The 13531-nt window shown below is 43.3% G+C and overlaps 1 protein-coding gene across 4 annotated transcripts in view; it reads left to right on the plus strand.

Annotated features, from left to right (window-relative positions):
- Window positions 1-13531, plus strand: part of ERBB4 (erb-b2 receptor tyrosine kinase 4) — a 1032003-nt gene that overhangs the window by 996501 nt on the left and 21971 nt on the right. For all 4 annotated transcript variants that reach the window (XM_078379181.1, XM_072977738.2, XM_078379170.1 and 1 more), the window contains exon 25: window positions 559-729. In XM_078379181.1, coding sequence (XP_078235307.1) covers window positions 559-729 — 171 coding nt within the window. The remainder of the gene's footprint in view (window positions 1-558; window positions 730-13531) is intronic.

Genomic DNA, 13531 nt, shown 5'->3' on the forward strand with positions numbered 1-13531 from the left:
AGCACATTTGTGTAACAGGCAAAGACAATGCCAGTAACTCTTGCAGAACTGAAAGTGGAGTGAATTAAGGCCCAAGTAGTTACATCTAGAGTAACAGGCATCCATCCTCACAAAAACCTACCGCCTCTTTTATTCGAATCACAATTTATTGGTCAATTTAACTTCAATAATGTAAACATTTTGGCCAAGGAATCTAATCTTCTCAAAAGATAGTCCCAATATCACAAGATTCTTTTCTTATTATTATATTCCCAATATTTTTCCAAGAATAGTTTCTATTTTCATCTAGAGAAAATCAGGAAAAGACCATGTATCACCTATTTTTGCATTTATATTATTTTCATCTAGTGTTAAATAGCCTTTAAGAATACATTTCCTTGTCTATGAAATGGAAAAAGTAATAGAATTTAATAAACACAAAAAGCACAACACATTATGTAATGATTTCAGACAACTAGAATAACTGACTCTATATAGTGTCTGCTGGACAGGCATCAAAGTACATGATAATGTTACCAAAACATTTTTTTTAAAATTCTGTCCATGTGCTATGTCCAGGGAGATGACCGCATGAAGCTCCCAAGCCCAAATGACAGCAAGTTTTTCCAAAATCTGCTGGATGAAGGAGACCTGGAAGACATGATGGATGCTGAAGAATACCTAGTTCCTCAGGCCTTTAACATTCCTCCACCCATTTATACGTCTAGGGCAAGAATGGACTCAAACAGGGTAAGAACAATAAGTGGCATTCAGTGAACTAGAAATAATCAAACACAGCCAATTGACGAGGCTAACAGATGAAGAGGTTTGTACCCTAGTCTCCCACCCATCCTAGTGCTTAGTGTATGTGTTTGGCCCTTGCCAGAGATGATTGGTTAGTTGTGGCCCTGGCGTTGGTGGAGCACCTATATTCAGTGAATCAAGTGGAATCTGTATGCCCTTGAAAATGGAAGCTCAAGGTACAGTATACCTAGCAGTACATGTATTAAGTATTAAAGCAGAGAGGCCTCTCTGCAGAATGACTGACCATGGACAGCACCTGTGCTTGAGATCGTTATTCATCTAAGCAATAGGAAGGTGGGGAGGTGGCATCGCTCACAAAAGGATGCCTCGTTCACGTCATCCAGTCATTCCTCTTTGTAAATGGAACCATAATTTCTGCTGGCACTCCCCATACTGTCTACCCTCGAAAACTGACATTTGTGTAAAGATTTTGTGACGAAGCCCCAGAAAAGATACATCTGCTTGCATCTTACTGAAATAATGAAAAGGGAAAGGTTGAATTGGGGGCTGATTTCTGCCTAAGTGCAATAGAGGCTACTGCCATCTTTTTGGAGGTGCATTAAAGGCAGCAATAAGACATCTGAATCAGCAGAAAACAATTTTAGGCAAGTTGCTAGGCTTAGGGCATCACTTTTAAAAAATAACGGATTCTGTAGCCCACTTCTTTGGGCTTGCAAGTTGTCATCGCACTTGTCCTTATTCCATTTAGAAATGTTATGTGTTTCTCTTCATCAGTTTGTCAAGTGGCCAGTTCCCCTTTTCCCCCCATAGAGTACTGTAAAATGCATACACACACACACACAAACACACACACACACACACACACACACACACACACACACACACACACACACACACACACACACACACATACACACACACAAACATAACAAGCACATATTTTTCAGTATCCTGTTGCAGGTGTGAATGATGTCATGGGCAATAGCAGATTGCCACTGATTAAAGAGTTCTCTTTTCATTTTTTGGGGTGCACAGGAGTTCTGTGCAATGAAATAAGACTGTGGATTTTTAAATTAATGGCAATTTGCCATGGCCAGTGATATCATTCCCATTGTGCAGGTGGAGCTCTGGAGGAGGATATTGGCCATTAAAAGGCAAAGTTTTCCTTGGCACCTTCTTCCCAGATATCTTGAACTACAGCCTCTCCATGCACAGTCCACTTGGAGATGGACTGGGGTATGTAATCCAACACACCAAGTGCCAGGTTGGCTGATATTCTTAAGATGGACATTCTTCTGAGTACAGTGGTGCCTCGCTTAACGGGCGCTCCGTTTAACGACGAAATCGCATAGCGATGAAGATTTTGCGATGTTTTAAATGGGGGAAATCGCTTTGCGATGATCTGTACCCTGATTTTTTAACAGCTGGGTTAAAAAAACGGCCGCCCGCTGTTTTCTGGGACGGATTCCTCGCTTACCGAGCAGCGAAAATGGCCACCGTATGGAGGATTTTCACTTTAACGTGAGTCTGAAGCCCATAGGAACGTATTGAAGGGGTTTCAATGCATTCCTATGGGCTTTTTAATATTGCATAGTGACAAAATCGCTTTGCAGCGATTTTTGCTGCACCGATTATCGTCGCTATGCGAGGCACCACTCGTATTTATTTGGTGGATGAATGGACCTATCATAGAGCTGTGACTAGTTTGAGGAGGGAGGGCTTGAAAGAGAGAAAATGGGGAAAAATTAAGGAGTCTGCACATCTGGGTTCAGGATCATGAAGAAAGTGAGGCAAATGAGGGTATGTGTGTGTTGTTTACATGCTGCCTTTTACCTCTCTCTTACTCTAAAAATATCCCCCCTGGACTATTGTAAATGTCTGCTGCTCACATTGCTTCTTCCTTCAAGACAGAGAGGGTGCATTGCTTCCATTTCCCTCCTTTCCATCCCAAAGCCTAAAACAAAGCTGCCTCTATAGTCTGCCTATTTCAGCACCTCATAGTGCCTTTATTGTCATGCTATGATCTCCTTTCTGTTTTCCAACTTCCAAAGTAAATCAGTCTCTTTTAAAGGGTCTTTTCCCACCTCCAGGTAACCTGAATTCTCCCTGTCTTTCTTTTCTTAACTTGAAACTAGAAATTTCTTTTCTTTCTTACTCACGTTGTAAAGCCTCCTCCCCCATCCAAACAGGCAGTGGGATGCAGCAAATGAATCATCTGTGTGAACGTCCTCCTCCCCTCTAATACTCAGAAAGTAACAAATCCCACTACTTAGTGCAGTAAGAACCTGGCCCTACTGGAATATAGTTATGGTATATGGAACCCTGATGACACTTTTTGGCACAAAAGAAAAGACCTTGCCCATTTGTGTTTCTGCTTAGAATGATCCATCTTTTCTCTTTAAGAGATTTCCTGTACCAAACTGGTACAGAGCTAGGGCATGCAGTCTTTTTGACTTGATTGATTGACATACAATATACAGTGGTGCCTCGCTTAACGAGCGCACCGTATAATGACGAAATCGCATAGCGATCTCTTTTTTGAGATCGCTGATGCAATCACTTACCGATGGCCTCTATGGCCAAAACTTGCATTGCGAAGATCGGTAAGCGTTTTGCTTACCGATCTTCGCATTGCGACACTGGGAAATCAGCTGTTCGGCGGCTCCAAAATGGCCGTCGGACGACCCAAAATGGCCACCGCAACCATTTTCGCGCCCTGCCCTCGCTTACCGAGGGCATGAAAATGGCGGCGCTATGAGGAAACTTCGCTTAACGGTGAGTATAGAAGCCAATGGCATTCTGTGTCCCGTTTAGCGATGTTTCCTCATAGCGAGGGTTAATCCGGAACGGATTAACCTCGCTATGCGGGGCACCACTGTATATCTTTCTTTAGCCTTCCCAGATGGTTACCTTCATTAAAATGACATTGGGAGGAGTGTTAGCTGAGGAGACAACCCTGTGGCATTAGAAGGGAGGATGGAGAAACTGGCTTCTCTGCTTGCATCTTTTTAATTTTTTTAAATGTTTCCTGTGTTTCCTAACCCATGCAGTGAACTTAAACCATGCCAGGTTGATGCTTTGACATTATGATATGCCACCAACTTTTTTAACAAGCAAAAAAGGGAAGTCACCCTCAACCCCCTGAATGATATCTGAGAGAAAAGCCATGAAAGGGGGCTATGTTGACGCCATAGGTTTCACCCCCACAAGGCAATGCAGCCCCGGCTGAGTCCCAGTTGAAGAGAAAGGCAAGGGGAAGGGGGTCGCCTTCCTTCTTTTTCCCCAGCCTTTACCTCGATGTTCTGCCCTCAAGCTGCAACTGTCCTCAGCTGCTGTTGCTGCTGTTGCCTTACTCATGAATAGATCAGGTAAATTGACTTGCAAGTAAACCAGATAAACCTTGCTTTGTATGGATCTGTAGCATGAGAAAAGATTGCTTTTCCTGTCCCTTTGCAGAGGATCAGGGATAATGCATCATTGATAACTTATTGGGCTACAAAGAGTTGTTTTGCTAGGGAGATGGGAAGAGTGTGCCAAATGGCACATTGCTCCTTCCCTCCACCTTAGCGCACCATTTGTAGCCCAATCCGCCCCGCACCCACAACTACCAGTCTGTACAGGCCCTGTGTCACAATTAGAATAGGCCTTCCGAATTAGTGGAACTTGCAGAGAAGCTGACTCTTAAAATCCCCATTGATTCAGTGGACCTAAATAAAGGTAAAGGTTCCCCTTGACATTTAGTCCAGTTGTGTCCGACTCAAATGTTGGTGCTCATCCCCATTTTCAAGCCATAGAGCCAGTGTTTGTCCAAAGACAGTTTCCGTGGTCACGTGGCTAGCATGACTAGACACGGTATGCCGTTACCTTCCCACTGAGGTGGTACCTATTTATCTACTTGCAGTTTTACATGCTTTCAAACTGCTAGGTTGGCAGGAGCTGGGACAAGGGACGGGAGCTCACTCCGCCACGTGGATTCAATCTTACAATGGCTGGTCTTCTGACCTTGCAGCACAGAGGCTTTTGCGGTTTAACCCACAGCGCCACCATGTCCCTTCAGTGGAGCTAGTTGAGACTTATTACACTAATCAACAGGATTTCAGCAAAGACCTTCTCATTCCATTGAAAAAATTGTGAGTTGTAAGCACGGTCATTGCATGCCACAAAGCAACTCATTACTACAAGAAGTAACACCTTACCAAAGCGGCATGTTAACATGCAACATGTTGCTATCAAGCTTAGAGCTCAACTGGACTTGACCTGTTCCTGCAGGTTGGGTATGCACAGCACTTCCCACTGATGATTTCTCTGACTGAAATAAAATTGGTTGTGAGGAACCCATATTTAGGCTGAATACCAGGAAAGCCCTCTTAACTGTTAGAGCAGTACAAGGTGGTGAGCACTCCAGCGTTGGAGGTATTTGAGAGAAAATTGGACGCCCGCTTCAGATCTGCTTTGATCTTTGAGCAGGGGGTTGGAATCGATGGCCTTATAGGTTCCTTCCAGCTCAATTATTTTATTATTCTATTATTGTTGTGGATACATACATTTTAATCATGGTTCTGTGGAAGAAAATATATTTTGGAAAGACAGAGAAAACTGTTTTTTTCCCAATTATCACCTTTTTTTTCTTTAGGAATAATCAGAAACATAAATCCGTGATATAAAAAGAAACGGAGTCAGAGAGCAGAAGCAAGAATAACATTCAAAATGTTAATGATTAATTTTTCTCCTTTTTTTAGATGGGTGGAGAAAAGTATTATTGTCAATAGATTCTAAGATCTATTTCATCTTAAAAAATAGAAAATCTCATCAAGGCAACCATTCTTTCCTTTATGATGCCAAGAGTGCACAATTATGGGTTTCTTAACAACCCCCCCCCATGTAATGCAATTGGGGAGATTATCATCAACTTTCTATTCAGATGTTTAGGGGGCTTTCTCTGCCCCCCCCTCTCGCCTCCAGACTTACTGAAACCCATCTTCTCCTCTAAGAGCTTCCTTACTCAGGCCAGCTAGCAAGTTGCAATGATTGCGGCTGTAAAGGCTTAGGAGAAGATGCGCTCTATTTCATTCTCAATGAGGACTGATGGCTTTTGAGAGGCTCAGAATATCCTTTGATTACTGTGTAAAGTAGAATGGGGGACAAGAGGAGGGGAGGGCGGTGGCAGGTAAAACATGTTCATCAAACCCTTTATGTGTTCTCCCTACTTGTTCCCTGCTGCCGAACATCTCATGCCCCCCCTTCCCTTCCCAGGAAATGTCTTCTACTATAAATTTCAGAGTTCCAGCCTTATTCTAGTGGCATAAAGTGTTTGGTTTCTTTTTTAGAGAGCACTAATTGGATTTTCACAATAGAAGAGCAGGACAGGACAGATTTTGAAACACATCCAGTTTTGGGCTGCTGTCGGTTTCTGTTTTAGTTTTACTTTGAATTCAATTGTCTCTTACTACAGGGAGGTTAGTCCTTCTTTATTTGCTTTATTTCTGTCCTCCTTCCTCCCAGAAAGGGACCCAAGGTGGCTCATTAGAAAATGCATGTGGTGCTGAGCAGAGATGATGTGAGCGGCCCCAGCCGCTGTATCCGTGATGAGGCAGCAGGTACTGGCGATCAGTTAAGCTTTATTGGGCTCAGCATACAAAGAAAAGAAAAACTGTGTCTCTGTAGTCCTTTGCAGGATAGGGCCTCTAGCCCCAAGTGGCAGGGATGGAATTGGTAGCTTTCTAGCCTTCCAGTCCTTCCAGGGCTGAGAGAATATTCTGTCCCAGCCCCGAGACACTCCCATGGCAGCTCATCTTGGCTGAAAGGTCCAGGCTGTTAAACAGTCTTTGCCAGCCGAGTCCCCCAGCACAGCATCCAGCAAGCAGAGGAGGCTGTGCAGCTGACCCTGGGAGCTTATATCTTTCAGCTTTCAACTTGCCTTCAGATAAGCCAGCTGTCCTCCAGGCCTCTTAGAAGCTCCTTTCAGTGTCTCCCCCGGCAGACTATTTTCTCTCTTCCCCAAAGGTGACTGAAACTCCCAGGCGTCCTCCGGACTGTCCAGTTCCTCCTCTCTCTCTCCTTGCTCACTCGCCTCTATATCTACCTCAGCTACAGCTGTTTCTCTGGGGTTGGGTTTAGGGCCTCCACCCTCACCTGCCTCAGGTGTTTCCTTCAAGGCCAACAACCCTTCTGCCGTTGCTGAGGAGTGCCCTGCCCATGCTGGAACTTAGCTCCTTCCTCCCCACCCCCCCGCCAGCTGTAGCTGGCTCACAGATGACCTTCCTCAAAACAGAAAAGAAAAGCAGAAGGCCAGTCATGAAGATGGAAAAGAGATGGCAAGAAAACATGGGCAAAGAGAGCAGATGTAACTGTTGCCGTTGTTTTGCTGTCATTTTCCCAGGCTGCTTAACATTCAAGGCATATTGATATGAAGAAATAGTGGCTTGGATAATGAAGGAAAGAAAAAACACTCCAGATACATCATGATTAAAATTAGCAATAGCGTAACCTCTTCAACATTGCTCACCTGAAATATTTTATACTTGTTTCCTTCAGAGTTACATGTCTGGTGCCAAAGGTCACAGCTGGAGGGCCTTCCCTTCCGCTCTTAAGACAGCACCAAAAGATTCTTCTTTTCCTGTCCCTGTCCTCCCTGTGTTCAAGTACTCTGCAATTGTCGGTTCTGCCCTGGCTTATGAAGGAGAGTGTATGACTAAAAGAACTACAGTGGTGCCTCGCTTAACGGGCGCCCCGTTTAACGACGGATCCGCATAGTGATGATTTTTTTGCGATTGCTTTTGTGATCGCATTGCAATGATTTAGATAGGGAAAAATCACTTTGCGATGGTCGGTACCCTGTTTTGCATACCAATCATCGCATACCGATGATTTCCCAACAGCTGATTGGCGGTTCCAAAATGGCTGCTGGGTAAAAAAAAAATGGCAACCCGCTGTGTTTTCGCCTGGATTCCTCACTTACCGGGCAGCAAAAATGGTGGCCGTATGGAGGATTTTCGTTTTAAGGTGAGTTTGAAGCCCATAGGAACGCATTGAAGGGGTTTCAATGCATTCCTATGGGCTTTTTAAACTCGCATAGCGACGAAATTGCTTTGCAGCGATTTTTGCTACACGGATTATCGTCGCTATGCAGGGCACCACTGTATGATAGTTTTCTGTAAAAACAAATAGTGTATACCTTCTTGCGTGCATTTTAAAAATGTCTGTGTTCCTTCCACTGATGTTTTCTAATAGTCTATACCACATGTAGCAAACTCAAGACCCGTGAGCTGAATTCAGCCCACTGGGCCATTTCATGTGACCCTTGCAGTGTCGCCTGCAACTGTGCAGTATACAATATGCAGGCACTTACTCAGTCAACCATAATGCTCCGCAAGGATGCTTGGAATCCACCCAGCAGAACTTCTAATTCCAAGCAGCGAAGAGTCAGAAAGTGATAATTAAATGAGGAGGATTATATTTAAGATGATAAAGAGTAGATACATTTATATAGTCTTGCAGATACAACCAGCCCTTTGAAGGCAACCATAATGGCAATGCAGCCCAAGAAGAAATAGAGTTTTACATCTCTGGTCTATTCTCATTTCTGGACATTTTTACATGCATGCATGCAGAGAGAGAGAGATTGAGAGAGAGAGAGAGAGAGAGAGAGAGAGAGATCATCAGCTGGGCTTCATGGCCAAGTGAAGATTCGAAACTTATTCTTTCCTGGATGCATTGGTTGTTTTTTTTAACTTACTACTACCTACCACACACTGGCTGTAGAGCCAGGAAAATGCCAGTATTCTTCCTTCCTACCCACTTTATACAGATACAGGACATATATAGACCAGCAGCAGGAAAAGTACCCCTAGTACCTCATTCATACAGTCAACTTGGTAGGGATGTAAATCTTTGTTTATTTCTTTCTTGCAGGAGATAATCAAACATTCCTAAAGTTTTGTCCCTATTGGTTGAGATTACAAGAATTTGTGTGCATTTTTCACATTTTGTATGAAAAATACACAGAGATATTTTTACACAAACTCCCCACACACATGTTAATGTTGCTCCTGAAGAAGAAAATCTTGGGTTTTTTTTTCCAATGGTGCAGAAGTGAAACTCTTCCAGTCATCTTTGATGTGTTATGTTGTGGATGAGAACATTTTCAGGAATTTGTTGCATCCTTATCTACTAGACAGAGGTTTGAATTCTGTGACCGGGGAAATTTTTCCCTTGCCAGGCAGTCCCCTGATATAAAGGGAAAGAAAGATAAACGGTTGTGTCATAAGATCCTTCCACTTACATCACAGGGAAAAGATGTGCAGGGAGCCCTTGTGCAGGAGTTGTTAGGGGAGTGCATATTTTGCCAGGGAAGCTGCAGGGAACTATAGGTGAACACCTTGTGCTGAGGAGACACCCTTCAGAGAGCTGCATATGAGCCTTGCCACTACCCTAGGCAACTGAAGGAACTGCTTTCTGTGGCCTTGGCATCTCTCTGAAGAGGCAAGCTGTCCGATGTTCAGCTCTGAGGGGACTGCTTGAGGAGAGGAGGTGAACAGGGGATTGTTCCAGGAGCTTGTCCCTCAGACCAAGGATCAGGCCTCTAGAAAACTCTGTTGCATTGGCTGCTCTCCTCTTGCACCAGATGCCATACAGGGAGAACAGCAGCCAAAGTGTTTTCTTCAAAAGGCAATGGGGATGGGAGCTGTCTTGGCAGTGAAAGGAGCCCAAATCACCTCATGAAAGGTCCCAACATCATTACAGATTCTCACCTGTTCTCACATTTTTCTCACTCCTTTACCTCCTGCTCCATTCCTACAAAGGTGCTGAGAAATGTCTTGCATGGCCCTATATCACATCAATTCCCAGTGTGGTGTAGTGAATAGCGTGATGGACTAGGACTCTGGAAAACAGCATTCAAATCCCCCACTCAGCTGCGGGAACTCACTGGGCGAGTGGAACTGGTGAAACCACTCCTTAAATGTTTCACATGCCTTGAGAGCCCTATTAGGGTCACTGTAATTTGGTTCTGACTTGATGGCATGGAACACACAGAGACATTACATCACTGCAGGCAGCAGGAGCAAAGTCTGAAGGAGAGTAATTTTTCTCCAAAGTCTAAATTTTGCCCCAGCATATCCCTGCTGCAGCTTATTTTCAACTAGTAAATTGATGGTGTTATGGGACATATAATATTAACCCAACCCCAGGACAGTTGACAGCAAATTTGGGGCATTAAAGAGTTTCCTCCCCCTTTCCACAGCCCCCAGTGTCTTTCCCAGAATAAAGGGGGTCCCAGGAACCTGGAGGAGGATGGGATAGGAAACTTCCAACTCCCCTGAAATGTCCACAGTCTGATGACACAATCACAGTTACATGGCATACAGCCATGCCAAGATGATTCTGGCCAATAAAAACAAAATAGTTAAGGGGTGGATAATACTTTAAAAGAAAGCAATATAGTATGCATGGGAAAATGGAAGCTTGAGCCCGTGATTCCCAAAGCAGCTGCCACTGAGGAGAGGTTGTGATAGTTTCTTTGCTGAGAAATATATTTGATGTAATGCATCACCATTGACCATTGCTGACTGCTGGCTAGAGAGATATGAGGGAGTAAAGAGGATAAGGCTAGCTGCCCATGGGAGATTTCTTTGTTGATCCCCTGGGGACATCTTTGTCCTTAGTCCCAGCAGCAGCTGGCATCTTCTGTCATTGTTTTTACGTGCCTTCAAGTCATATCCAGTGTTTTGAATGTTTTCAAGGTATGTGAGATGTTTAATGACCAGTTTACTATGGCTACCCCCAGGTGAGTTTCCATAGCTGAACTGGGAATTGAACATGGGTCTTGTGAGTCTAACACCCTAAGCATTATATCACCTTTCCTGCTGGCATCCCTCAAGCAGAACTTTTAAGGAATGGAGGAGGACTGAGGTCAAGAAAGAAAAGAGCAAAGTCAGGGAGCAACCAGGGCACATACTATCCCTTCACAAATTAGAGTTTCTCATATGTAGAAAGACAAGGACAAGGCTTGGAAGTCGTGCAACTGTGAGGTATTTCCAATTAGTGCTCAGGGAATGATGAACTGAGGGCATTGTTTCCATTCCCGTACTCCACCTGACTGCTTCTGACAGGGCCTACCAGCTCATAATCTACCCTCATTATTTCTTTCACACTAAGGAAACAAGTATATGCAGGAAAAGTCCTTTCACTCTGACTTTATGCATGTGTATTCTGTTTTGCTCTGTCTCTTTTGGAAGATGTTCCTGTCTCCTTTCAATATGGAGTGAAATGCCACTTTTTCTAGATTCTGCTAAGCAAAGCAATGGCTGCTTCTAACCAGTGTTTGCAAGGAAACCATGTAGCTCTTGGGAAGAGACGTGTGTCCTCCTAGGGAGCTTCCTTCAGTTTGAATTTCATTTCTGTGCAGATTTGCTGTAAATATAGATCCCTTCCTGAAATCTTTCAGCTTAAAACAGCAGCTGTGCAGGATTGCTGGGGAGGATGGTATCGTTCAGTGACTTTTCCTGGGTACTGAGATATTGCAGATTAGAGCAGACATAAAGCAGCTGTGGCTTGAAGTGTCTTCAATGAGTAAAGAGAAAATTGCAAGGCCGCACAATACCCAATATGTTACAAGGGTTTCAAGGCAGGATGTCACCTTCTTCACGTCAGGGCAGGACATCGCCTGCACAGAATTCTGATTCAAGAATGGTCATGCTGAGATCATTCAGAAACAAATGATCCAGCGAAGGCCTTTGATTTTGAAAAATCCATGTCTCCACTCTGTGTAGCTCAGCGCCCCATAAGATTGTAAGATTCAGGGGAAGGAATCTGAGAGCTGTGGAGTGATGCAAGTGTTGTAGGAGTAGAGCCTCATAATGTACATTGGATGATATCCCCTAGTGGCTTGAGGTGGATTTTGAAGGCCAAAGTTGGAAATAGCAAACACTCAAGTGGAAGCAGAGACTTCTTAATCATATATTTGATACCCGAAGATGGGAGAGTAAAACCCTGAAATGTCTGTCCAGTCTTGGAGGCCTGGCAATCCTGCTGCTTTCAGGTTAGTAGATTTCTAGTGGGGCAGAGTATGACTGATGTTGGAGCTGACGTGTGACACATTTCCTTGAAAGCCCAGCCATCTGTCTTGCTTTTAACCGGACCTATAGCAGCATGGCTTCTGGAGTCTTTCTTGTGACAGCAAGCCTGAGTTTTCCCAGTCACTTCATTTTTTGCTTCTACAGTGGACCCTTGACTTACAGACGGCTTGACTTACAGACTTTTTGAGTTACAGACTTCTCTGGCCGCAAAATTTAGGTTTGACTTGCAGACTGAGATTTGACTTACAGACCAGAAAAAAACCAAAATGGAACAAAAACGGCCTGTTACGGGATTAATTGGTTTTCAATGCACTGTAGGTCAATGGAGACTTGACTTACAGACTTTTTGACTTGAGAACCACCTTCCAATACGGATTAAGTTCTCAAGTCAAGACCCCACTGTAATGATACAGTATTTGTTTTCCCATGAGGACATCCCTACTGCTTATTGCTGGCCAGTGCTATTGGTACACCATGCCACTGCACACATCCGATTAATTGACTTGAAAAACTAGATTTGGTTTCTGCACATCACCTCAGAAGATAACAGTATCAATGTCCTGACCACCTGAAAGATGTGTCTTTAGTGTGTGGTAGGTGCTAGGCCTATGGCCCAACTTCAGGTGTCAGAGAACCTTCTTTGGTCTGTGTGTTGTGTTGGAGGGGTTAATATGGTGTATATTCAGGATGACCTTGTGTTTATTAAACTGTCTCCATTAGAGATGGGGATGAATCTAAAAATGAATCGTGATTTTCGATGAATATCACTGATTCATCATGTATTTGTCAATTCATATTCATCAATTCTGAACACCTGACAAATATAAAGTGACGAATTTTTACCCGCTTTTATTCATTGCTTTGTCAATATTTGTTGATCCCTTACCCTTTTATGGGACCTCTCTGCAGCCTGCTGGTGCCAATCAGAAGCTCTGGCTGATCATAAGATCCTGTTGCTTGCTGCGCGAGAGTGGACCCTCTGAATCAATGGTATTTATGGAGGAGTTGACTCACCAAATCCTGATTGATTCACTGTGCCTACTCTAGTGCAATTTATTGTTCTTTTTTAAAAAAATAAGGAAGTGGAAGGAAAAGGAAAAGGTTAGGGGGTTAGGAGAACACAAAATATACAATCATCCAATCTAGTTATATTACAACAACAAATCCACTTTCAGTTTTTTTGTAATTTGTTTGCCCTGCAGTTATCCACTTACAGCTTTATTTTAGTTTAAATCTATGTTACTCCAACACTATCTGAAAACCATTGCCATTTGTATAATCAATCCCATCCTTCAATTTCCTTTTGAATTGGACAGTTATTCATCACATCTGAAAAAATATTCATTTCTGTCTCATCCCATACTTTCTCTAGAGGCGTCTCTTGTTTCAGTGACTCTGGTTTCTTCCAATTTTTGAAAGAGGAGAATGAATCCAAAAGAACAATGCAATTCTCACTATCACATTTTCTGACTGTAGTAATTGAATAAATCACTGGATAACTCTTTACCCCATCTATGTTACTTGGTATCTTACTCAATAAGGGCTGTTCTGGAGTTAATACAGTTTCACCTAACTGTTGTTTAGCATCTGATGAACTCTCTTTCATCTGATTTTCTATCTGATTAAAAGGTTCATTTATTTGCTCAAATCCTGCTGTTATTATCTTCTACATGTTAATCTGCCATTCCTTGTCTGTTTTTTGTGCCATTATT

The sequence above is a fragment of the Pogona vitticeps genome, chromosome 1 (assembly GCF_051106095.1).
Source record: "Pogona vitticeps strain Pit_001003342236 chromosome 1, PviZW2.1, whole genome shotgun sequence".
NCBI lineage: Eukaryota > Metazoa > Chordata > Lepidosauria > Squamata > Agamidae > Pogona > Pogona vitticeps.